Below are 25,392 nucleotides of genomic sequence, written 5' to 3' on the forward strand. Positions count from 1 at the left end.
GTAGCATCTTTAGGATTCTCTATGTATAGTATCATGCCATCTGCAAACTGTGACAGTTTTACTTCTTCTTTTCCGATTTGGATTCCTTTTGTTTCTTTTTCTTCTCTGATTGCTGTGGCTAAAACTTCCAAAATTATGTTGAATAACAGTGGTTAGAGTGGGCAACCTTGTCTCTTTCCTGATCTTAGTGGAAATGGTTTCAGTTTTTCACCATTGAGAACGATGTTGGCTGTGGATTTGTTATATATGGCCTTTATTATATTGAGGTAAGTTCCCTCTATGCCTACTTTCTGGAGGGTTTTTATCATAAATGGGTGTTGAATTATGTTGAAAGCTTTTTCTGCACCTATTGAGATGATCATATAGTTTTTATCCTTCAGTTTGTTAATATGGTGTATCACGTTGATTGATTTGCATATGTTGAATCCTTGCATTCCTGGTATAAACCCCACCTGATCACGGTATATGATCCTTTTAATGTGCTGTTGGATTCTGTTTGCTAGTATTTTGTTCAGGATTTTTGCATCTATGTTCATCAGTGATGTGGGCCTGTATTTTTCTTTTTTTGTGACATCTTAGTCTGGTTTTGGTATCAGGGTGATGGTGGCCTCGTAGAATGAGTTTGGGAGTGTTCTTCCCTCTGCTATGTTTTGGAAGAGTTTGAGAAGGATAGGTGTTGGCGCTTCTCTAAATATTTGATAGAATTCGCCTGTGAAGCCATCTGATCCTGGGCTTTTGTTTGTTGGAAGATTTTTAATCACAGTCTCAATTTCAGTGCTTGTGATTGGTCTGTTTATATTTTCTATTTCTTCCTGGTTCAGTCTTGGAAGGTTGTGTTTTTCTAAGAATCTGTCCATTTCTTCCAGGTTGTCCATTTTATTGGCATATAGCTGCTTGTAGTAATCTCTCATGATCCTTTGTGTTTCTGCAGTGTCAGTTGTTATTTCTCGTTTTTCATTTCTAATTCTGTTGATTTGAGTCTTCTCCCTTTTTTTCTTGATGAGTCTTGCTAATGGTTTATCAATTTTGTTTATCTTCTCAAAGAACCATCTTTTAGTTTTATTGATATTTGCTATTGTTTCCTTCTTTTCTTTTTCATTTATTTCTGATCTGATCTTTATGATTTCTTTCCTTCTGCTAACTTTGGGTTTTTTTCTGTTCTCCTTTCTCTAATTGCTTTAGGTGTAAGGTTAAGTTGTTTATTTGAGATTTTTCTTGTTTTTTGAGGTAGGATTGTATTGCTATTAACTTCCCTCTTAGAACTGCTTTTGCTACATCCCATAGGTTTTGGGCTGTCGTGTTTTCATTGTCATTTGTTTCTAGGTTTTTAAAATTTCCTCTTTGATTTCTTCAGTGATCTCTTGGTTATTTAGTAATGTATTGTTTAAGCTCCATGTGTTTGCAGTTTTTACAGTTTTTTTTTCCTGTAATTAATCTCTAGTCTCATAGCATTGTGGTCGGTAAAGATACTTGATACGATTTCAATTTCCTTAAATTTGCCAAGGCTTGATTTGTGACCCAAGATATGATCTATCCTGGAGAATGTTCCATGAGCACTTGAGAAGAAAGTGTATTCTGTTGTTTTTGGATGGAATGTCCTATAAATATCAATTAAGTCCATCTTGTTTAATGTGTCATTTAAAGCTTGTGTTTCCTTATTTATTTTCATTTTGGATGATCTATCCATTGGTGAAAGTGGGGTGTTGAAGTCCCCTACTATGATTGTGTTACTGTCGATTTCCCCTTTTATGGCTGTTAGCATTTTCCTTATGTTTTGAGGTGCTCCTATGTTGGGTGCATAAATATTAACAATTGTTATATCTTCTTCTTGGATTGATCCCTTGATCATTATGTAGTGTCCTTCTTTGTCGCTTGTAATAGTCTTTATTTTAAAGTCTCTTTTGAGTGATATGAGAATTGCTACTCCAGCTTTCTTTTGATTTCCATTTGCATGGGATATCTTTTTCCATCCCCTCACTTTCAGTCTGTATGTGTCCCTAGGTCTGAAGTGGGTCTCTTGTAGACAGCATGTATACGGGTCTTGTTTTTGTACCCATTCAGCCAGTCTGTGTTGTTTGGTTGGAGCATTTAATCCGTTTTACATTCAAGGTAATTATCAATATGTATGTTCCTGTTACCATTTTCTTAATTGTTTTGGGTTTTTTATTGTAGGTCTTTTCCTTCTCTTGTGTTTCCTGCCTAGAGAAATTCCTTTAGCATTTGTTGTAAAGCTGGTTTGGTGGTGCTGAATTCTCATAGCTTTTGCTTGTCTGTAAAGGTTTTAATTTCTCCATCAAATCTGAATGAGATCCTTGCTGGGTAGAGTAATCTTGGTTGTAGGTTTTTCCCTTTCATCACTTTAAATATGTCCTGCCACTCCCTTCTGGCTAGCAGAGTCTCTGCTAAAAGATCAGCTGTTAACCTTATGGGGATTCCTTTGTATGTTAATTGTTGATTTTCCCTTGCTACTTTTAATATTTTTTCTTTGTATTTAATTTTTGATAGTTTGATTAATATGTGTCTTGACCTGTTTCTCCTTGGATTTTCCTGTATGGGACTCTCTGCACTTCCTGGACTTGGTTGACTCTTTCCTTTCCCATATTAGGGAAGTTTTTGACTATAATCCCTTCAAATATTTTCTCAGTCCCTTTCTTTTTCTCTTCTTCTTCTGGGACCCCTATAATTCGAATATTGGTGTGTTTAATGTTGTCCCAGAGGTCTCTGAGACTGTCCTCAATTCTTTTCATTCTCTTTTCTTTATTCTGCTGTGCGGTAGTTATTTCCACTATTTTATCCTCCAGGTCACTTATCTGTTCTTCTGCCTCAGTTATTCTTCTGTTGATTCCTTCTAGAGAATTTTTAATTTCATGTATTGTGTTGTTCATCATTGTTTGTTTGTTCTAGGTTCTTTTTAAACGTTTCTTGTATTTTCTCCATTCTATTTCCAAGATTTTGGATCATCTTTACTGTCATTACTCTGAATTCTTTTTCAGGTAGACTGCCTATTTCTTCTTCATTTTTGGTCTGGTGGGTTTTTATCTTGCTCCTTCATCTGCTGTGTATTTCTCTGTCTTCTCATTTTGCTTAACTTACTGTGTTTGGGGGTCTCCTTTTTGCAGGCTGCAGGTTTGTAGTTCCTGTTGTTTTTGGTGTCTGCCCCCAGTGGGTAAGGTTGGTTCAGTGGGTTGTGTAGGCTTCCTGGTGGAGGGGAGTGGTGTCTGGGTTCTGGTGGACGAGGCTGGATCTTGTCTTTCTGGTGGGCAGGACTGTGTCCGGTGGTGTGTTTTGGGGTGTCTGTGAACTTATGATTTTAGGCAGCCTCTCTGCTAATGGGTGGGGTTGTGTTCCTGTCTTGCTAGTTGTTTTGCATAGGATGTCCAGAACTGGAGTTTGCTGGTAGTTGAGTGGAACTGAGTCTTAGCGTTGAGACAGAGATCTCTGGGAGAGCTCTCGCCGATTGATGTTACATGGGGCCGGGAGGTGTCTGGTGGTCCAGTGTCCTGAGTTCGGCTCTCCCATCTCAGAGGCTAAGGCCTGATACCTGGCCAGAGCACCAAGACCCTGTCAGACACACGGCCTGGTATGTGCGGAGTCTCTTGTCTTTTGGGAAGTGTGAGGTCTTCTGCCAGCGTTCAGTAGGTGTTCAGTAGGAGTTGTTTTTTGATGTATTTGTGGGTAGGAAGGTGATCTCCAGGGCTTACTCCTCCGCCATCTGGAAGGTCCTGATCCGTAAATGCTTTTTAATGTAACGTCTGATCATTTGAATTGGGCTTTCTAAAAATTTTATTTTGGGTATGTTTTGGTATATTTTAAGATTCCTGGATCATCATCTTTTTTTCCCCCTCCTCAGAAAATATTGTCTTGCTATCTTGAAAATTTTTAGGTTTAATTTATCAAGAATGTAAAGTTTTTATTATTTAATTTGTTGCTGTGAGGGGAAATGATTCCTTTTAATTCAGCTGTGGATATGTATTTTTATAAAACTTAATTCATGAAGAATAATTTTAGGTAGAAAACAGGGGAAAGGTGGCCCGTGATTTGGCTCCTAGCTACCTCTCTAAACTTTTTTTTCCTACTTGTTTTCCTGGCTCCCCTCTATTTCAGTCTTATTGGCTTTGTTGATTTTTGGATATGCCAAACATATTTCTGTCTTAGGGCTGTTGTACTTATTTATCTTCTGCCTAGAACATTTCTTTTCCAGACATTAAAGGGGTTTACAGTTTCATAAGAGTGAAACCTTTTATAAGGTTTCTTTCTTTTTAAAAATCACATCTCCAGGGAGGCCAAGGTTTCTACGTCAGAAGGCACAAGTTTTATATCGGGAGTCAGGTCATCTTTATCTCCTCAAAGACTGAAAGGGCAAGTTAAGTATTTAGGTCCTTTAGACCCGGGCTAGAAAATAGGCTAATCTAAAGCAGGGTAGTTGTGTTGTTGCAGTGCAGCCACATCCAGTAGAACTTTGTGCTACGACGGAGATGTCTGTATCTCTGCTATCTAGTATAGAAGCCACTAGCAACATGTGGCTCTTGAGCACTTGGAATGTGACTAGTGTGACTGAGGCACTGTATTTTAATTAAAATTCAAATAGCCATATGTGATTGGTGATTACCATGTTAAATGACGCAAGTGTCGAAGAATGGTATAGTGCAAAGAAGAGAGAGAGAGAGAGACAGGAAAAGTTTCTAAAAACAGGACTGAATGATCTTTAAGTTTGAGAATCAAAGGAGTTGGATTAGATGATTTGGAAAGGCCCATTAGAGATCTATAATTGTATGTCCCAGTGGAGAAATTTGTAGGTCAAAGGGATTGACAGCTGGGAATACCTGGAAAGGCCTGTTTTAAATCCATGCAAAACTGACAAATAATAAGACTCATATTTGTGATTTAGCTTAATTGTATATAGTAATTCTCTTGCACAGTAGAAAAAAAATTTAAGGTATGACCCTCAATCATCTGTGAATGTTAGACTATCAAAGACATCGTAGGGGAAAAAGGAGTGTGATTAGACGCAACACGTGGAGAGAGGCTAGATCATTCACCTGTTTTGAACTAAGGTATTTTCTACAACATTATGATAACTTGAAATGGTGACAGCAAAAAATGTAAGATCTGTTAGTAGCAAGATACCACAGATTGTAATAAATACTATGAAGGAAAAAAAGAGTGGTGTAGTAGAGAGTAAATGAGGCTCTACATAAGGTGAGGGGAAGTCTCCTGGAGAGGGTGATTGACCTGGCGGTTGAAGGATTCAGCCAGCAGAAGCTAGGGGAAGAGCTTTCTAGGGCAGAAGGAATGCCAAGTGAGAAACCCTAAAGTGAGAAAAACGTGTGTGTTCCAGGTGCAGAATGGTTGTGAAGGCAGGGTGGCGGGGTGGGGGGGGGCGGCAGGGTAGTAGGTGTTTTGAGATTGGAGGGATAGATAGGGCACTGATGATGTAGGGCTATTTAGGCCACAGAAGGAAGTTTGAATTTTATTCTAAAGGGTTTTAAGTGGGGGTAAAACTTGATTTGACATGTTTTGAAAAGATCACACGTGGGTTGCTCTGATAAGCATAAGTGATACTCATTTCATAAACTAGTATTTTCACCTTTAGGAAGTGTTATTACTTAACATTTGTTAAATTTTAGTAGTTTTGCAACAGTATAAGAGTATATAGTCAGTTAACTTATTTGACTTAAATTGCAAAAGTGGAGATGAAAGTTGTAGTTTCTTTTTTTTTTCCTTGAAAAGTCTTGTGAATTCTGCAAAATTTTTCATTTTCAAATTCTGAGATCTATCTTTTCAAGTTTAAATTCACATTAAAAATGTGTTTCTTAATGCTTGAACTAAAAACTGATTTTAGTAATGTTATGAAAGATCAAAGGTTTTTATCTTTTTCCTACCATAGTATAAGTAAGGGTTTAATATTTTAGGTTTCTTTTCTTAGGTAAACTTTGTCCCTGTTTTAATTTTAGTCTGTGCATGGTGGTACCCTGGTTTTACCACTTGTTAGCTGAGTATCTTTGGGAAAATTATTTTCTGTAAGACTTTGTCTTGATCTGTGAAATTGGTGTAATAGTAATATCTATCTCTTAGAGCTGCTCTGAGAATTGGGTTAATAACCTAGCAAAAATTAGGTGCTTTGATTATTGTTAAGTATTAGGAATTCACAGTGTTGTTGAATGCCCGAGGTACAGTTGATTCTCATTATTTGTGAATTCTGTATTTGTGAATTCACATACTAGCTAAAATTTATTTGAAACCTCAAAATCAGTACTTGCGGTGCTTTTGTGGTTATTCATCAACACAAATAGAATGATGAAAAAATTGAGTTGCTTGATATGTTCATTCCCAGATGAGTTCAAACAGAGCAACACTCTGCCGTATTTCAGCTCTCATGGTGTAAATAACTTCTTTGTGTGGGGCATGTCGAGTGTCATGTTTTTTGCATTTTTGTGCTTTATGTTGGTGGTTTTGCTCTTTAAATTGGCCCCCAGCATAGTGCTAAAGTACTGTCTAGTGTTCCTAAGTGTTGGAAGCCTGTGATGTACCTTACAGAGAAAATTCTTATGTAAGATAAGGTTCATTCAGGCATGAGTTGATCATGCTGCTGGTCATGAGTTTAATGTTAATGAATCAATAGTATATACTAAGGTATTTTTAAACAGAAACACACATAAAACAAGGTCATATATTTATCACTTGATGAAAGTGTTATGACCAGAGGCTCATAGGAACCTAGCCCTGTGTTTTTTCCCTAGGAGCAGTGATTTCAGTATTTAATAATTCAGTCTTCATGGCAAACTTTATTGGGCATAAGTACTACAAATAATGAGAATGGACTGTTTGTTTTTTTGTGTCAAGTTTAGAAATAATTAAAATACCCAGATAGTTAAGAAATATGTTGTATTTCTAATTACATTGAAAACTACTGTGACCTTACTCTGAATAATTCAGATATATACCTGGCTTAAATTAGGAGTCCCTAGTCTCTTCCCATTCTTACTGAGTTGATCAATATTCTTCAAGATTAGAGAATGGTAATTTTTGACACTAATAGAAAATATCTGCTCTGTTTTTTTTTTTAATTTTTTTATAGCTGGGTGTTTCCCTTAGCAGTTTGGGAGCTATACCAGCAGCAGCACTAGACCCCAATATTGCAGCACTTGGAGAGATACCACAGCCACCACTTATGGGAAATGTGGATCCTTCCAAAATTGATGAAATTAGGAGAACAGTCTATGTTGGCAATTTGAATTCCCAGGTAACTAATATAAGAAGAAATTGAGTGGTGGGACCTCTTGTTCCTTTCCCTTTCTTAAAAATCGTATCAACTGATAAAGTAGTATTTACCTGATTTTTTTTAAAGAAGAATATACTTTATTAAAGTGTTACTTTGTTTCTTCAGACAACAACAGCTGATCAGCTACTTGAATTTTTTAAACAAGTTGGAGAAGTGAAGTTTGTGCGGATGGCAGGTGATGAGACTCAGCCAACTCGGTTTGCTTTTGTGGAATTTGCAGACCAAAATTCTGTACCAAGGGCCCTTGCTTTTAATGGAGTTATGTTTGGAGACAGGCCACTGAAGTAAGAAACACTAAACAAAGAAATTTTAATGATTTTGAAAAAATTTTGTGGTTTTGATGTAATGAAGGTTTTTTTTTTTTCTTTTTAATAGTAATTGGCAATTTGTGGAAAGGAAGACTTTGTGTTAAGTATAAATGAAACACATGAGATATTTGCCATTTTAGCCTTTAAATTAAAGTTGCATTTGAAGACATCTTATTTTCTATTTCATAAGGTCTAATTTAAAGTTAACATTATTTTTATACCATACATATTGATTGTAGGTCTTTTTCCATAAGCTTTCAAGTTACGTTGGTTTTGCATTATTACACTAGACTAATGGGCAGTTTAACATATGGGTAGAACTTAGAGTAATATAGTAATAAGAATTTTGGTAAATCCAAAATTTCAGGAAGAAGGTACCCAGAAATGTTTTAAATTATACATTTTAAGGTTTGCTCACATCCTTGTTTGCAAAATGAAAAATTGATGTAGCCTTTCAGGTACTCAAGACCAGAAGTTCTATTTCATGCACATTATTGAGGCACCAATTTTATCTGAATTCTGTAGATAATTGCCTTAATTATACAGTTTGATCAGGAGTCTGCTATTAAGGGATAAGAAACTGTTCTTCGTGAATGCTATCTTTTCACCATGGTAAAGTGAGACACACCAAATTCATTTATGTACATTAGAGAAACCACTGTTACCCATAAAGGAAGAGTTTTATCAGATTCCTCCCATATTTGAAGCTGTATGACTAGGCCATGGTCCAGGGTCGATTAAAATAGTGCACATGATATATAGGTTCCCTTTCATCCTCCCAGGGTGCAGAGGTGATCAACAAAATTTTATAATCTAAGAATAGAAGTGATTCATTTTAATATTGGTGTTACCATTTTAATTTATTATAACTCTAAGCTGTGAGGAAAAGCTGTTGTCCTAGTCTATTTAGGTTGTTAAAGAAGTTAGCTAGGGTTCAGTTTTTCCTTTTTTTCCCTTGCTTTTTGCCTTTGTTAGCAAGAGATGTGGCAGATGGGAATGAGATAAATCATGGTTTTGAGGTTGGTTTTGGTTATTCTGTATTTAGCTATATTATTCTAAATGTGCTTTTGAGATGTCCTCAGATTTGTGAATATGTGTATCTTATGAACAATTAGTTGTTTCATGTTTTGTAAAATATGGTGTGTATTTGTGATATGCTAATATTTTTAATTTAGAATAAATCACTCCAACAATGCAATAGTAAAACCCCCTGAGATGACACCTCAGGCTGCAGCTAAGGAGTTAGAAGAAGTAATGAAGCGAGTGCGAGAGGCTCAGTCCTTTATCTCAGCAGCTATCGAACCAGGTAAGGCCATAGCGTTGTTACACAGGTCATAGTTGAAGATCATAGAATCTTAGAACTGGAAGGAATTTTAGAAATTATCTGTTCAGTCCCTTCATTTTACAAACAAGAAGACTGAAACTCAAGAAAGAGTAAGTGACTTAACTAGTGTTAAAGGTTGAAGAACTATTTAGCACAAATATCTTTTTCCGTGATACTGAATTGTGGTACATTAGCTTGAGTTAATCAGTTCTTTATATTTTAATAGCAAAATCAGTACGCAGAACTGATTTGCTTAAAGCAAAGTGTAAATATTATTGTGAGGCTAAAGACAAGAATGAATGTATTTTAAATGTTATGATTAAGCAGATTCACTTTTCCTTCAAAGTTTTAATTTTAAAAATAGAAAAGAGAGCCCATGAGTTAGGAAAAATACAGAGTCTATTTTAGCATGGTAAAGGAACACCCTTTCAAACTTTTGTGTTGCTAACTAAAATTAGAAATCCAACCTAAAAATGTCTAGATGGTTTTTTACATTTGAGCAAATTTTCTAAATTAGCACTCAGAATTTAAGCTTCAATTCTAGGAAAATAAATGGAAAAAGGATTTAAAATCACTGTCATAGGAATTACAGACATGTTATAATCGTACATTATGGCAGCAACAAAATACTACGAACAGCTGTTTATAATCATCTGGTTTATATGTACTGCTGCAGGGTGGCTGCACTCAACGAGTTTATGCAATGACTTTCTTGGATGTTTCTGAAGGATAATTGCACAGGAGGAGGATGTACAGAGAGTAGGCCCCTTGCACTATATGTGGTACATTCCACTTGTGCCTGATTATTAACTGGGATCTTTAATTGTTCTGAGCTTACACTGCAAAGTGGTTTTTTCCTCCCAGAGTCTGGAAAGAACAATGAAAGAAAAGGCGGTCGATCTCGTTCCCACACTCGTTCAAAATCCAGGTCTAGCTCAAAATCCCGTTCTAGAAGGAAAAGATCACAGTCAAAACACAGGTGAGAATTTCTACTGTCATATTTAAATTTTTTCGGTTTTGTATTTACAGTGGTGAAGATTTTCTGAGTTTTTGTCCAAGTATCAGAGTGTAGAAATTTCACTGGTGTTCACCAGCGAGTATGGTTACCATTAGATATTGCTTTAATTGTAATGCTAAAGAAAGAAGTTTTATCTAATTAATATATAATTTCAACTAATTTTTAGTTTTAGAAGTTGGTTTTCTATCTTAAGATGTTCTATTCCTGATTTTTCTAAGAGTAAACTAGTCTTTATACAGAACTGGCAGAAATTTTTCATTCTTCATATTGGGAAAAGGGAACATCTGATGCTGAAAATATTGCTGAAGTTGTTGCAGCTTTTTTGTTTTTTTCTTCCCCCACTTCCCTCAAGGTCTGGGGAGCACCACCCGAGATCTTGATTTCAAGTAGTTACCTTTCTCCAATACTGTGTGTCAAATGGGGTACTTTAAGTCTTTGTACTCTTGGTGATAAGAGCCTCTTCCACCCACTTTGGGACCTGAAACATAGGAGTAACTTGCAGCTTTAATTGCAGCTGTTGTATTGTGCTCAAGCTCTACTTCTGTTCTGTTTATCTTATTTTTGAGCATGGCTTTGTCATTTTGAAGTTCTTTTAAAATCTTTTGTGTTTGGTGCAAAGGGGATCTCAAGATATAAACTTGCAACACCATCTTGATTGGAAGTAACCTAAGAGTCATGTTTAAAATAAGTTTTATTGTCTTCTTTAAGATGTGGAGGGGGCTGTTACTGAAATGTGAACACGTATGCAGTGGATCCTAATTGCATGTTACATGCGCATACATACGCATACTCTCTAAAGAGAAGAGGCAGAGAAAAGTGTGTGCGCATGCGAGTGTGCATGTTTGTTGGGAGTATTAGAGAAGGAGGAGGATTTGAGGGGAGGGAAAAAAGGAACCAGTATGCTCTATGTTGAACCTCACCAGCAAGCTCAGTTTAGTCTTGCTTTTCTGTGCTAATCAAGGAGATTGAGGCAATGAGATAGGAAAATATGATATTCTTTTTTTAAATTTATTTTTTATTGAAGTATACTTGAATTACAATGTTGTATAGCAGAGTGACTCAGTTATACATACATATATGTTCTTTTTCATATTCTTTTCCATTATGGTTTATCACAGGATACTGAATGTAGTTCTCTGTGCTATACAGTAGGACCTTGTTGTTTATCCATTCTGTGTATACCAGTTTGCATCTGCTAATCCCAAACTCTCACGTCTCCCCTCTCCCATCCCCCTCCCCCTTGGCAACCAGCAGTCTATTCTCTATGTCCCTGATATTATTTTTGTTTCATAGATAGGTTCATTTGTATCATATTTTAGATTCCACATGTGATATCATATGGTATTTGTCTTCTCTTTCTGACTGACTTCACTTAGTATGATAATCCCTAGTTGCAGATATTCTTAATTAGACTCTAGCAAACTATACTTTCAGCTCTCTACTGGTGTATACTTCTCTACTATTAGCTTGCAGAATTCCTTTTGGAATATGGTTTTAATCTCTGTCTCTATCCAAGGCCTTACAGTAAGGCAAATTCATGTCCAAGAGAAGGAAGTTGTTTTCATGTACAAGGAATAAGACAGTGTAGCAAAGCCAGAATTGGAGAAGGAAAGTGGTATAGAATCAGTGGTACTAGATTATGGATATTTCTATAGGTCAGCAGGGTGGTGAAGGTAAAGGAGATCAAGAAAATACAGAATTGAGCTGAAGAGTAATAACTTTCCTGAGGAAGAAAAAGAGCAATGACTTAAATCTTACTTTGTGTTATAAGAGCCATGCTCCAAGTCTAATACCTTAGTGGTTTTCTAAGGCTGGAAAAAAAGCAAAATTTGATTATTAATATCATTTTTTCCTTGATAATTTCTGTGAAGCTTTCTCTGTTGGGACAAATAATTTAACTAAGGTTTTTACTCTTATCGTTTTCAGTATATTGGGATATTTTCCCTTTCCAAGGGTTAGTGGAGGATGGGTTATTCTGTCTAAAATGAAATTTGTTAATTCTTCTTATTCATGGGAGTGATTTCATGGAGGTCTGTCTAATTATGTAGCATTAGAAGTTAATTGTTCTTGGCTGGTGCGCACACCCAAACACGCACATACACACAGGCACACCTTGTTTTATTTTACTCTGCTTTATTGTGGTTTTTTTTTTTTTTTTGATATTGTGGTTTTTTAACAAATTGAAAGTTTGTGGTAGCACTGCATTGTCAGATGACGATTAGCATTTTTTAGCAATAAAGTATTTTTAATTAAGGTATATACATTGTTTTTTTTTTTAAGACATAATGCTGTTGCACACTTAATACACTACAGTATAGAGTAAATATAAATTGTATATGCACTGGGAAGCCAAAAAATTCCTGACTCGCTTTATTGTGATATTCCCTTTGTTGTGGTGGTCTGGAACCAAACCCACAATAACTCTGAGGTATGCCTGTATATCTTTTTTGTCAGCATAAACTGTTTTTATACATGGTGTATATAAACACAAGAAGCCTTTACTAAGGTCATAAAGAAATAAAAAAGAGGATGAGTTTTGTTGAAAAGAAAAGAAATTCCTCGCCCCAAAACATTTGACTTGTGGAACTCCCTCCCCCTCTCCACCCTACGTAGGGGATGGCAAGCATTTCTCGGTTTCCCCTCCCCTTCTAGTGGGATTGGATACCCTCAGCTCTGGCTCTGACCCACTAGACCTAGCAGGAGTATGGGTTGCAGGAGCCCTTGTTCTTGAAGCCCCACCTTCTTCTACCTTCTTAGTGTTCTGATACTTCTAGAACTTTCCCCTGACTCTTTCCCTGTTCCTTCTTCTTTCTGTAGGAGGGAGGAAATAGTTATTTGTTACTATGACCTTGGCTAGAACTGGGAAGATGTGTTTCCACTCTGTCCAAATTTTTATGTGTTTTTTTCATAGGGACAGTGTTAGAAAAGGTGGGTAGTACTCTATTATATTTTAAAGTTAAGTAACCTTTACAGACCAGCATAGGAACTATAAGACATTTTATAGTATTTTAATGGGAAACAACTGATTTACAAAGGAACTTTGATGCAACATAATGGTAAGTTGCCCTTTATTTACAATTTAACTTATAAATGCAGTTTTGTACATCATGTTAAAATGACAGCTGCTAATGATAGCTCAAATCTTTATCTTTGGTTGGATTAGATTTGCTCTTGACTTGAAGCTTTTAGCTTTCCTAATAGAAAACTTGTAGGCAACTAGTGGGTGAGACAGACATGAAATATTTAATGTCAAAATTGAAATATAATAATTACTCTTGAGCAGTGACTTTCAAACTCTGAGGACCCACAGGATAAGGTGGGAAGTCAAGTGGTCAGTGCTTTTTTATTATTAACTTTTATTTGTTATGGCTATGGTTAATTTTCTTAAAGGAGTTTATTTAAGATTGGAAAGTGCTATTTGAAGAAAACAGAATTACTATTTATTTTTTTAAGCAAGGTTAACTAGAATAGAAATCTTAAGACTTATTAAGTACATAGAAGCAAAGGCCCTTTAAAACATTATGACCCTCATGTGGATGTCTGTAAATGGACTAAAAATGTTATAAGTCTTTAAGTTTTCCCCTAATAGCTACTACTTGACCCTTGTGTCTCTTAGGTTATTAGTGATAAAGGTTTCAACAAACTACGAATTATCTTCGTATATTAAAAATGAGGTATGAAGATAAGTGTATAATAGATGAGTGGTTCAGTTGAAAATTAGCTGTTGGAAAACAAATTTTAACTAACTGAAAAATGTGTTTTAAGAACAAGATCATTACTTAATTGAGGATTGTCTGGAGACTTTTCTGGTTTCATGGCATAGCACAAGCATTTAACTATATGTATTTTATAGATATTTGTTTTAACTTAATTCATGAAGATATTACTATCAAGATGAGCTTTAATTATATAAGGCATACTTGTAGACGTTCATTTGACCCCTTGGAATAAATAGAGATATAATTTAAAGTTTTCATTTATGTTAATTGTTAATGATGATGATGCAGATATTGAGATAGGATTTTTAATCATTTACTCTGCACTCGAAACTGTTAGGCAGTTTTCCATATATCATCTGTTTTAATTCTCATGACAGTTCTAGGAGGTATAGGTATGATTCTTACTCCAGTTTTTAGATGAAGAAACTCAGGCTTAGAGAGGTTAAGTGATTAGCCAGAGTTCTCACAGCTATTATGTGGCAGAACTGAGTGTCAGAGCCAGAGTGTTTAACTCCGAAGCCGGTGAGTCTCATCACTTTGTTGTTTAAGTTGTATGCCTTCAATTTGGTTACATTTAAATAAATAGTTCCTAGGATACCTCATTATGAAAAATGTCACATTATGTAAGCTATTATTTCAGTTGGGAAAGGAGCCTAGAGAATTTCAGAATTGGAATAACAGTTATTTTTCCTCCAACAATTCCAGTAATAAAGGTTTCTTTTAATAGCTTTGTTTATGTAATAAAATCAAGGCTTTGCAAATTCAACATTTGATTATATTTAGCTTTAACTCATGAGTAAGATGTTTGGTTTCCTGTCACTAGCACCATCATTAGTACTGTGCTTCCCTATGCATTCTTCTTAATATGTGTTATGACAAATAGCACACAGTCACTTATAGAAACCATTGAACCATATAACCACTACTCCCTGTCAAAGATAAGTTATAGCCACAAGCAGTAATATTACATGCAAGTCAAGAGTTAAAGACAATTTTTGGTATGAAAACTTGGACCATGGGAGAAGTTGTCTGTTCTAATTGAGGCATGTAATATTTAGCAAAAGAAAGCCACGCCTGAAACTGTCACCTTAAGTCTGACATAGGAAATACCTTAAATTCTTTTTCTGTTTTTCTGTCTTTGTGTTCTGGACAGTGAACTGTCTGGTGAAGATTCCAATAAATAAATTTATGTCAGATAATCTAATTTTGAAGCATTATGTAATAGAGAATTTAAAAATATTGATAAATACTGTCAGGATTGGTTTTAAAACTCTCTTATTTGAAAGATCTTAAATATTTATAAATTGAAATTCTGAGAATAAGTTTTGATATTCTAACAATTTGTTTTTCTTTAGGAGTAGATCCCATAATAGATCACGTTCAAGACAAAAAGATAGACGTAGATCTAAGAGCCCTCATAAAAAACGCTCTAAATCAAGGGAGAGGCGGAAGTCAAGGAGTCGTTCGCGTTCACGGTGAGTTTTTTGGAAATTAAGGGTAGTTTTCTCATGACCTCATTTGTTAAAAATCTGTTGTGGTTTAAATTTTTAATGAAAGAAATTAAACTTTTTTCTGATTGTTTCAGTAATGATTTAATATTGATTGTCATTGATTTGAATCTGATGGTTAGTATGACTCATGAGATTTCCAGACTAAATTCAGCCTGATAATTGTTTCATTTAGCAGCTTCATGTATACATAAATTATTTAGAAATTTATATATAATGTCTTACATCTATTATACATTATTTTGTGTTGATAATTGTTGAGGAAAGAGAATGAGGTCCTTGTTGGGGAGTAGAATTATTTTAGTTGTGAATTTATTTATTTACTTTTGTTTTTAAAGGGACAAAAGAAAAGACAACCGAGAAAAAATCAAGGAAAAGGAAAGAGTGAAAGAAAAAGATAGAGAAAAGGAAAGGGAAAAAGAGAGAGACAGGGAAAAGGAACGTGAAAAAGAAAAGGAACGGGGTAAAAACAAAGATAAAGACCGGGATAAAGAACGGGAAAAGGACCGAGATAAAGACAAGGAGAAGGACAGAGAGAGAGAGCGGGAAAAAGAGCATGAAAAGGAACGAGACAAAGAGAAGGAGAAGGAACAGGACAAAGAAAAGGAACGAGAAAAGGACAGATCCAAAGAGATAGATGAGAAAAGGAAGAAGGATAAGAAGTCCAGAACACCACCCAGAAGTTACAATGCATCAAGAAGATCTCGTAGTTCCAGCAGGTTTGATAATGCTTAAAGTTTTTACCAAAGGGCTTACTGATGACAAATGAAAACATAAATTTTGACTGGGGGAAAAGATAATTGTGCACAAGTGGAATCAGTACAATAATATCAGAACATTTCTCTCTGATAGCAGAGTAAACGTTTCTCTAGCAGAGGGATTGCTACAGTATTGAATCTATGAGGAGGAAGAGAGAATATTGGCCAGAATTACTTGAAAAGTTAACTGTCCTTTGTAATCCACTATTTTAACCTGGCAGTGGTGTCAGTGGCTGCTGTTGCTGCTGCTTATTATTTTCTTGGAGGGTGGGATGGCAGGGGCAAGGTTTTTGTTTTTTTTATGTAGAGAAATTGACTTCTTAGGCATCTATATTTCTTGGAATGATGTGGTAAATTTTAATATATAAAATTATTTCTAAAGTTACAGTATTAGTCCTTTTCGTCATCTAAGTTCATTTTTACTGCTCTACTTTGTTGAATATATGACGTTTAAATTTTGGTTTTCATTTATTAATTTGTTGTTAAGGATTTGCTTTTTTCTTAGGACTGTTTATTAATAGGTACACTGCCACCAGGTGGCAGGAGGTTGCCATAGTAACATCAGCAAAATGAGGACCTTCCTTAATTCAAGATTATCTCAACCTACATCCATTGCTCCAGATGATATTGTGACTATAGATAAATGGAAGTTCCCAAGTTGTGTTAAACTATATCTTAAAAATACTTTAAAAACATATTTTTCAAGTTTTAAAGATATTTTAAAATGGTTTTTCATAGAACATAATTTCTGAGACAATGGACTATATATATTTTGTAATTTTTTAACTTGTGTTTTAACAGCTTATTCTTAATACTAGTCTTTGGCTAGTTAATAGAAGATAATTGCAAGCATTTATTGAGTGCTTTACCATATGCCAGATTTTATGTCTCAGCAGAGTTTTTCATGACTGATCTTATTTAATTCTCACGGTAAGCCTGTGAGAAGACTGTTATCATGGTTTTAAAACATGAGGAAACCAAAGATCAGAGGAAATTTTCCATCTGCTCTGCACTTTAGTTAGAAGTATAGTAGTATAGTAGCTCTTTCTCCTCTTTTTAGAGATTGTTTAACTGAGGACTCTAGCCAGTACTTGGTACTGGCTTTTTAAAAATGCCTCAGAATTATATAGTTGAAAGCAACAGTATATGTTAAAATGTGACTTCAAATCAGTAGGTCATTGCCATATTTCAGCACATTGAACCAAAACCTGAAGAAATTAACTCATTTGCTGTGGGTATCAGTTGAGCCTTGCAGACTGCATCTTTATTGCAGTTATTTTATTGGTTGTGTTTCACACATTCCTTTGTGTTTCTGTGATCGTTTAGACATTGCCCTTCACAACACCAAATAATATTTCGATTCCTTTTTTAAAAAATTAAATAATTAATTAATTTTAAGTTTTGGCTGCCTTGGGTCTCCATTGCTGCACGTGGGCTTTCTCTAGTTGTGGATAGTGGGGGCTACTCTTTGTTGCGGTGTGTGGGCTTCTCATTGCGGTGGCTTCTCTTGTTGCAGAGTATGGGCTCTAGGTGTGCGGCCTTCAGTAGTTTTGGCACCACGGGCTTCAGTAGTTGTGGCATGTGGTCTCTAGAGTGCAGGCTCAGTAGTTGTGGCACATAGGCGTAGTTGCTCTGCGGCATCTTTCCAGACCAGGGATCGAACCCGTGTCCCCTGCATTGGCAGGCGGATTCTTAACCGCTGCGCCAGCAGGGAAGTCCCCTCAATTCCTTTTAAATTCAGTTGAATTTACTTTTTCTGATGACTTTGAAATGTTTATAATTTTTTCATGGGTCATTTTAAGTCGCTTGATATTTAAGAAAGTGTAGATGTTCACATTCAGTTCTTAGTTCTTAGATACCTCTGGGGCCTGGAGAATAAATGCTGACTAATGTTAGTTCCTAAAGGTTCAGCAGTTTGGAATGTTTCATGCTTTCAGAAGAGCTTGCTGAAGAGTTACCATTTCTTACCTTGTAGCATTTTTCTTCCTTTCAGGTGCTCTGATTTGTTTAGTGAATGGGAAACCTCTTAACTGCCCAGAATAATAGTCTACTTAATATTTTTATTTCCAACATTGTCTTCTGAGCTACATTTTTAAGGAAAAATTTTGATATTTAAAAACTTTTAATGCTTGGAATTACAGTTAATAAGGATGAGACCATCAAAGGGAAGGAGAACATATTTACTGAGCACCTGCTGTGCACCAGACACTAGGCTTGGTACTTCACAGGTATTATCCTGATCCTCATAACAAAACTACAAGGCCTGAGTTATTATCCTCCATTTTTCAATTGGAAAAACTGAGTCTCAGATAAAGTAATATGACCCCAGTCGTGCTGTTGGTAAGATGTGGAACTAAAATTTAAATGTAAGCCTAATCAACTCCCAGTTCTGCATACTAGAGCTGACAGCTTCTTTCTCGACAAACTGACATTCTAGCTTCCTGTCTGTCCAGCCTTAGCTCTCATTATCACTAACTGGTAATTATTAGATGTCCACCTGTACATAGTGCTTCCTGAACATACAGGTAAAGAGTTACACTGATGAAGATGGAGCCATTTTGTGTAAACTTAAAGTCTGGAATACACTGATATTCTCATGCTATGAAAAAAGTACTTCTGGTTCTTGTGCGGGGTAGGGATGTGCTGTTACAGAATGGCATTGATTAAATGGAATAACGTCATCTAATTTCCATATTAGGAAGTATAATTTGGGGGTGACTTGGAAATAAAATTGGGTAACGGAGGAGAGAACCTTAGGTAGAGTTGGAATTGATTTATTTGTGTTCTCAAAGTTCTTGAGCTCTTTTGGTCGTAACATCTACTGTGTATACCACATATGAGCATTGTCTAGTTTTTTATTTTACAGATGAAAAATGCACACAAAATGTTTCATTAGCCTAGAATCAGCTTACTGAGGTGACAAGGAGAACTTGAATTCTAGAGGATTTGGTTGTTTCAGCTATGTGGCCACTAATTATCAGAGCTTCTTGTGAGATAGGTCATTGGCTACATTAATCATATAATAAATGTACCCTTATACCTCATCACCTGAATAATAGACATCTTGAAATTCATTGTTTCTAAGTTGACCACCCTTACAAATGAAGTAGTTTATTAGAGTATGCATCATTTGGTAATGTGTTAATAAGCAAAATAGTTTTTAATAATAATAAAACTGTTAATCTATTTAATAATTATTTTTGACTTCATCATATTTAAATCCCAGGTTTTAAGTAATTTCCTTATATCTAAGCAACTTGTGTGCTCAATTTTAAATGAATAGAACAACAATAATGAAACGGTAGGTTAAAGGGGTAAAAGCAATTTCTCTAAAATGAATTAATGTTTAGAGACATTCTACATACTTGGGTTTAAAAAGTTCACATTTTGCAAGCCCATTTACCTTTCACTTCTTGAAAAGGGCCTGTTACCTTGTTAAAAAATAATCCACAGTGGGGCAGCAAGGAGCTAGATGCATGACAAAGGATCTGATAAGCAACACATGCTTTAGGTGCTGAGGAAGAACATGTTTGACTTGAGAGAGAATATGAAACATCCATTACTATTTTTCTACTCAAGAAATTACTGTCCAAATAAATCAGGTGAAAAGGAGGTCATCTACCCTTTCTGATATGAAATCTTAGAAGATGTTTTCATTGGTCTGTAAAATATACAGTTCATAATTTGACCTGTACTAGAATTAGATAATAGAACATTTTCATGAAAGACATTAGTTTAAACTGCCCTGTAAAGAATACTATTCACTTGAGAGCATTAAGGACCCTTTTGATTTTGTGTATTTGAATTATCTTTTATTTAAATTACTGTTTTTTAAAATGACATATTTTTGACTTTCAGGGAAAGGCGTAGGAGGAGAAGCAGGAGTTCTTCCAGATCGCCAAGAACATCAAAAACCATAAAAAGGAAATCTTCTAGGTCTCCATCCCCTAGGAGGTAGGTTGAAAGCATGTGCTAAAACTGAGGAGGAAGCAGGGGGAAAATTTTCTCTTTTCAGTCTATTTTTTTTAACTTTATATTTTTTTTTTTTTAAATGGGATTGAGTTTTATTTATTTATTTATTTATTTATGGCTGTGTTGGGTCTTCGTTTCTGTGCGAGGGCTTTCTCTTGTTGCGGCAAGTGGGGGCCACCCTTCATCGCGGTGCGCGGGCCTCTCTTGTTGCGGAGCACAGGCTCCAGACGCGCAGGCTCAGTAGTTGTGGCTCACGGGCCCAGTTGCTCCGCGGCATGTGGGATCCCCCCAGACCAGGGCTCGAACCCGTGTCCCCTGCATTGGCAGGCAGACTCTCAACCACTGCGCCACCAGGGAAGCCCCTAACTTTATATTTTGAATGAGTAATATGTAATGTATTTACGTGGTTTAGAAATCCAGAGAGTATAAAAAGTTATATAATGATAGGTCTTAACTTCCACCCAGGTGTCCATCTACCCTGTTCCCACAGGTAGTGACTTTATTAGTTTTTTTTGGTATATCCTTCCAGTTTTGTATATAGGTACAGATGAAAATATATAATTTTTATTTTCATCTTCTACAAAAGGTAAAACAAAATATACACTGTTGTACAATTTGCTTTTGTCACTTAACTACCAGGAGAACTTTCTGCATTCATCAGAAAGTGCTGCTTCATTCCGTTTTACAACTTCATGGACTTCCATTATCTGGCAGTACCTGGTTTATGTAACCAGCCTGCAGTAGAATGGGTTTTCTTAATTTTCCTTTTATAAATTATATTAAGTCTGTAATGAACAGCTTTGTACGTACATAATTTTGTAATGTGCAAGTATGCAGAGAAAGTTTTCATAAATGGTATTTATTGTTGGGTCAGAGGGTGAGTGTGTTTGTAGTTTCGAGAGATTTCCTTCCCTGTTGGCCTTCATAAAGATTGGCAGCAGCTTGTACTTTAACCAGCTCTGTATGAGAATGCCTGTTTCCCTATAGCAGCTGCAGATTGTTACCAAAGTTGTGTATTTTTGTCCATCTGATAGATGAGAAGTGGTACCAGTGTATAGTAATTTCCGTTGCATTTTTCTTAAGAGTGAAGGTGGCCATCTCTTCATATATTTGAAGGCCATTTGTATTTCCTTTTCTGTGAGTTGTATACGTTGCCCATTTTTCATGGAGTCTGTTTTTGTGGGGTGTTTTTTTGGTTTATTTTTTCCTATTTCCAGGAGTTCTTTTTGTATTAGGGAGATTATTCTTTAGTGATTTGGTTTCAAGTATCATTCCTACTTTGTCATTTCTTCTTAGAAATTGTTTATGAGACTTGATTTTATAGAAATTTTTGATTTTTATATAGTTTAATTCCTCAAGTTTTTTCTTTTGTGACTTCTACATTATGAGTCTTAAAGGTAGAAAAATCTTTCCTATTCCAAGGTTATAATAAAATTCCCCCATTGCTTCTTCTTGTACTTTTATGCTTTTAATTTTTGCATTTACGTCTTTGATCCATTAGGAGTTTATCCTTGTTTGCCATATGGCACATTGATCCAATTTTATTTTATTTTTCTAAATGCTTCTTTGTTGTTCCAATATCATTATTAAAAACTCAGTTTTCCTAACGCTAATTTGATATATTTCCTTTGTCATACTAAATTTTTCTGTCTGTGTTGGAGTCTATTTCTGGGGCTTCTCTGCTGTTGGATTGGTTTGACTGATGATTTGTGTACCAGTAGTGCCCCATGCTTTTAATGATTCAGATTGTATAGCATTTTTAAATATTTAGTAAGGCCCATTCTTCCCCATACTCCTCATTGCTCTTTTTATGAGCTTTCTTGACCATTCTTGTGTGTTTATTTTTCTATTTGAACTTGAGTTAGTTGTCTAGGCTCTAGAAATAAAACCTACTGATAATATGTATTATAGTTGTATTACATTTATTAATTAGGGAAATTGATGAATAGATTATTAAAAAATAAAGCTTTACAAAGGTGAGTCTTTCTATCCAGGAACATGGATGGCCTACTTATTCAGGCCATCCTTAGTGTTTTTTCATGAATGTTTCAGTGTTTATTTCATACAGATTTTATGCATTTTCAGTTTATTTTTAGGTATGTTTTACTTCTTTGTTCTTGTAAATGAGGTCTTTTCTTTCATTATGTCATGTAATTGGAGATTGGGTTTGTACATAGGAAGGTATTGATTTCTGTATGTATATATTTTCATCCCACTATCTTACTGATGGGTCCTAGGTTTTCAGTTGGTTTTCTGTGGTTTTCTAGGTATAGAAGAGAAACTTTTAAAAAGCTTTCCCAGGGTAGAAGGAGCATGTTTCCCAGCAGGGCTCTTTTGTTTGTTTGTGGGTTATTATTTTTAGGTGAGAATAAAGGAAGGCATAGGATATTTAGGAGGTAGGCCAAATTTTTTTTTTTTAATACTTCGCTCCTGAAAGTCAAAACTTTTCTCAGTTGTGAACTTAAAATAGACAAAAAGGTGTACTTATATTTGCAAAATGTCACTTCCTTCCCCATTCCTTTTACTTTACTCTACATCCACCCTCTGTAAGTGATCAATTGTTTATCTTTCCTTGTGTTTCTTTTTGCAAAATTAAGCAGATACATGTATTTGAATTTCTCCTTTTCTTCACAAAAGACAGCATTCACTATCACTTTATACACTGTGTGTGTGTGTGTGTGTGTGTGTGTGTGTGTGTATGGTCAGTGACTATACCCAGCCCCACTTCCATCCTGAGTTATTTTTTATTTTATTTTATTATTTAATTTAATTTTTTTTTAATAGATCTTTATTGGAGTATAATTGCTTCACAATACTGTGTTAGTTTCTGTTGCACAACAAAGCGAATCAGCCATATGCATACACATGTCCCAATATCCCCTCCCTCTTGAGCCTCCCTCCCATCCTCCTTATCCCACTCCTCTAGGTTATTGCAAAGCACCAAGCCGATCTCCCTGTGCTATGCTGCTGCTTCCCACCAGCCAACTATTTTACATTCGGTAGTGTATATATGTTGATGCTACTCTCACTTCGCCCCAGCTTTGCCTTCCCACCCCATGTCCTCAAGTCCATTCTCTATGTCTACCTCTTTATTCCTGCCCATCAGTACCATTTTTTTTTTTTTTTTAGATTCCGTATATATGTGTTAGCATACGGTATTTGTTTTTCTCTTTCTGACTTACTGCACTCTGTATGACAGACTCTAAGTCTATCCACCTCACTACAAATAACTCAATTTTGTTTCTTTTTATGGCTGAGTAATATTGCATTATATATACATGCCACATCTTCTTTAGCCATTCACCTATCGATGGACATGTAGGTTGGTTCCGTGTCCTGGCTATTGTAAATAGCGCTGCAGTGAACATTGTGGTACATGTGTCTTTTTGAATTATGGTTTTCTCAGGGTATCTGCCCAGTAGTGGGATTGCTGGGTCATATGGTAGTTCTGTTTTTAGTGTTTTAAGGAACCTCCATACTGTTTTCCATAGTGGTTGTATCAATTTACATTCCCACCAACAGTGCAGGAGGGTTCCCTTTTCACCACACCCTTTCCAGCATTTATTGTTTCTAGATTTTTTGATAACGGCCATTCTGACTAGCGTGAGGTGATACCTCATTGTAGTTTTGATTTGCATTTCTCTAATAATTAGTGATGTTGAGCAGCTTTTCATGTGCCTCTTGGCCATCTGTATGTCTTCCTTGGTGAAATGTCTATTTAGGTCTTCCGCCCATTTTTTAATTGGGTTTGTTGTTTTTTTGCTATTGAGCTCCATGAGCTGTTTGTATATTTTGGAGATTAATACTTTGTCTGTTGTTTCGTTTACAAATATTTTCTCCCATTCTGAGGGTTGTCTTGTTTATGGTTTCCTCTGCTGTGCAAAAAGCTTTTAAGTTTAATTAAATCCCATTTGTTTATTTTTGTTTTTATTTCCGTTACTCTAGGAGGTGGGTCAAAAAAGATCTTGCTGTGGTTTATGTCAAAGAGTGTTTTTCCTATGTTTTCCTCTAAGAGTTTTATAGTGTCTTGCCTTACATTTAGGTCTTTAATCCATTTGGAGTTTATTTTTGTGTATGGTGTTAGGGAGTGTTGTAATTTCATTCTCTTACATGTAGCTGTCCAGTTTTCCCAGCACCACTTACTGAAGAGGCTGTCTTTTCTCCACTCTATATGTTCTTGCCTCCTTTGTCGTAAATTACGTGCCCATATGCGCGTGGGTTTATCTATGGGCATTCTATCCTGTACCATTGATCTATATTTCTGTTTTTGTGCCAGTACCATACTGTCTTGATTACTGTGGCTTTGTGGTATAGTTTGAAGTCATGGAGCCTGATTTCCACAACTCCGTTTTTCTTTCTCAAGATTGCTTTGGCTGTTTGGGGTCTTTTGTGTTTCCATACGAATTGTGAAATTTTTTGTTCTAGTTCTGTGAAAAATGCCATTGGTAGTTTGATAGGGATTGCATTGAATCTGCGGATTGCTTTGGGTAGTATAGTCTTTTTTCACTGTATTGATTCTTCTAATCCAAGAACATGGTATATTTCTCCATGTGTTTGTCATCTTTGATTTCTTTCATCAGTGTTTTACAGTTTTATGAGTACAAGTCTTTTGTCTCCTTAGGCAGGTTTATTCCTAGGTATTTTATTTTTTTTGTTGCAGTGGTAAATGGGAGTGTTTCTTTAATTTCTTTTTCTGATTTTTCATTGTTGGTGTATAGGAATGCCAGAGATTTCTGTGCATTAATTTTGTATCCTGCAACCTTACCAAATTCATTGATTAGTTCTAGTAGTTTTCTGGGGGCATCTTTAGGGTTTTCTGTGTATAGTGTCATGTCATCAGCAAACAGTGACAGTTTTACTTCTTCTTTTCCAATTTGTATTCCTTTTATTTCGTTTTCTTCTCTGATTGCCATGGCTAGGACTTCCAAAACTATGTCGAATAAGAGTGGCGAGAGTGTACATCCTTGTCTTGTTCCTGATCTTAGTGGAAATGCTTTCAGTTTTTCACCATTGAGTATGATGCTTGCTGTGGGTTTGTTGTATGTGGCCTTTATTATGTTGAGGTAGGTTCCCTCTATGTCCATTTTCTGGAGAGTTTTTATCATAAATGGGTGTTGAATTTTGTCAAAAGCTTTTTCTGCATCTATTGAGATGATCATACAGTTTTTATTCCTTAATTTGTTAATGTGTATCATATTGATTGATTTGCGTATATTGAAGAATCCTTGCATCCCTGGGATAAATCCCACTTGATCATGGTGTATGATCCTTTTAATGTGCTGTTGGATTCTGTTTGCTAGTATTTTGTTCAGGATTTTTGCATCTATGTTCATCAGTGATATTGGTCTATAATTTTATTTTTTTGTGATATCTTTTTCTGGTTTTGGTATCAGGGTGATGATGGCTTTGTAGAATGAATTTGGGAGTGTTTCTCCCTCTGCAATCTTTTGGAAGAGTTTGAGAAGCATCAGTGTTAGCGCTTCTCTAAGTGTTTGATAGAATT

At 35.6% G+C, this 25,392-nt stretch overlaps 1 protein-coding gene across 4 annotated transcripts in view; it reads left to right on the forward strand.

Moving 5' to 3' along the window:
• Positions 1-25,392, forward strand: part of SREK1 (splicing regulatory glutamic acid and lysine rich protein 1) — a 55,287-nt gene that overhangs the window by 16,850 nt on the left and 13,045 nt on the right. For 3 of the 4 annotated variants that reach the window (XM_082373718.1, XM_082373717.1, XM_082373720.1), the window contains exons 4-10: positions 7,079-7,243; positions 7,388-7,566; positions 8,766-8,896; positions 9,779-9,893; positions 15,007-15,126; positions 15,498-15,878; positions 19,776-19,871. In XM_082373718.1, the coding sequence (XP_082229844.1) occupies positions 7,079-7,243; positions 7,388-7,566; positions 8,766-8,896; positions 9,779-9,893; positions 15,007-15,126; positions 15,498-15,878; positions 19,776-19,871 (1,187 nt within the window). The remainder of the gene's footprint in view (positions 1-7,078; positions 7,244-7,387; positions 7,567-8,765; positions 8,897-9,778; positions 9,894-15,006; positions 15,127-15,497; positions 15,879-19,775; positions 19,872-25,392) is intronic. The other variant, XM_082373719.1, reaches the window with a different exon arrangement.

This window comes from Balaenoptera borealis (assembly GCF_965194805.1).
Source record: "Balaenoptera borealis genome assembly, chromosome: 2".
In the NCBI taxonomy this organism is placed as follows: Eukaryota; Metazoa; Chordata; class Mammalia; order Artiodactyla; family Balaenopteridae; genus Balaenoptera; species Balaenoptera borealis.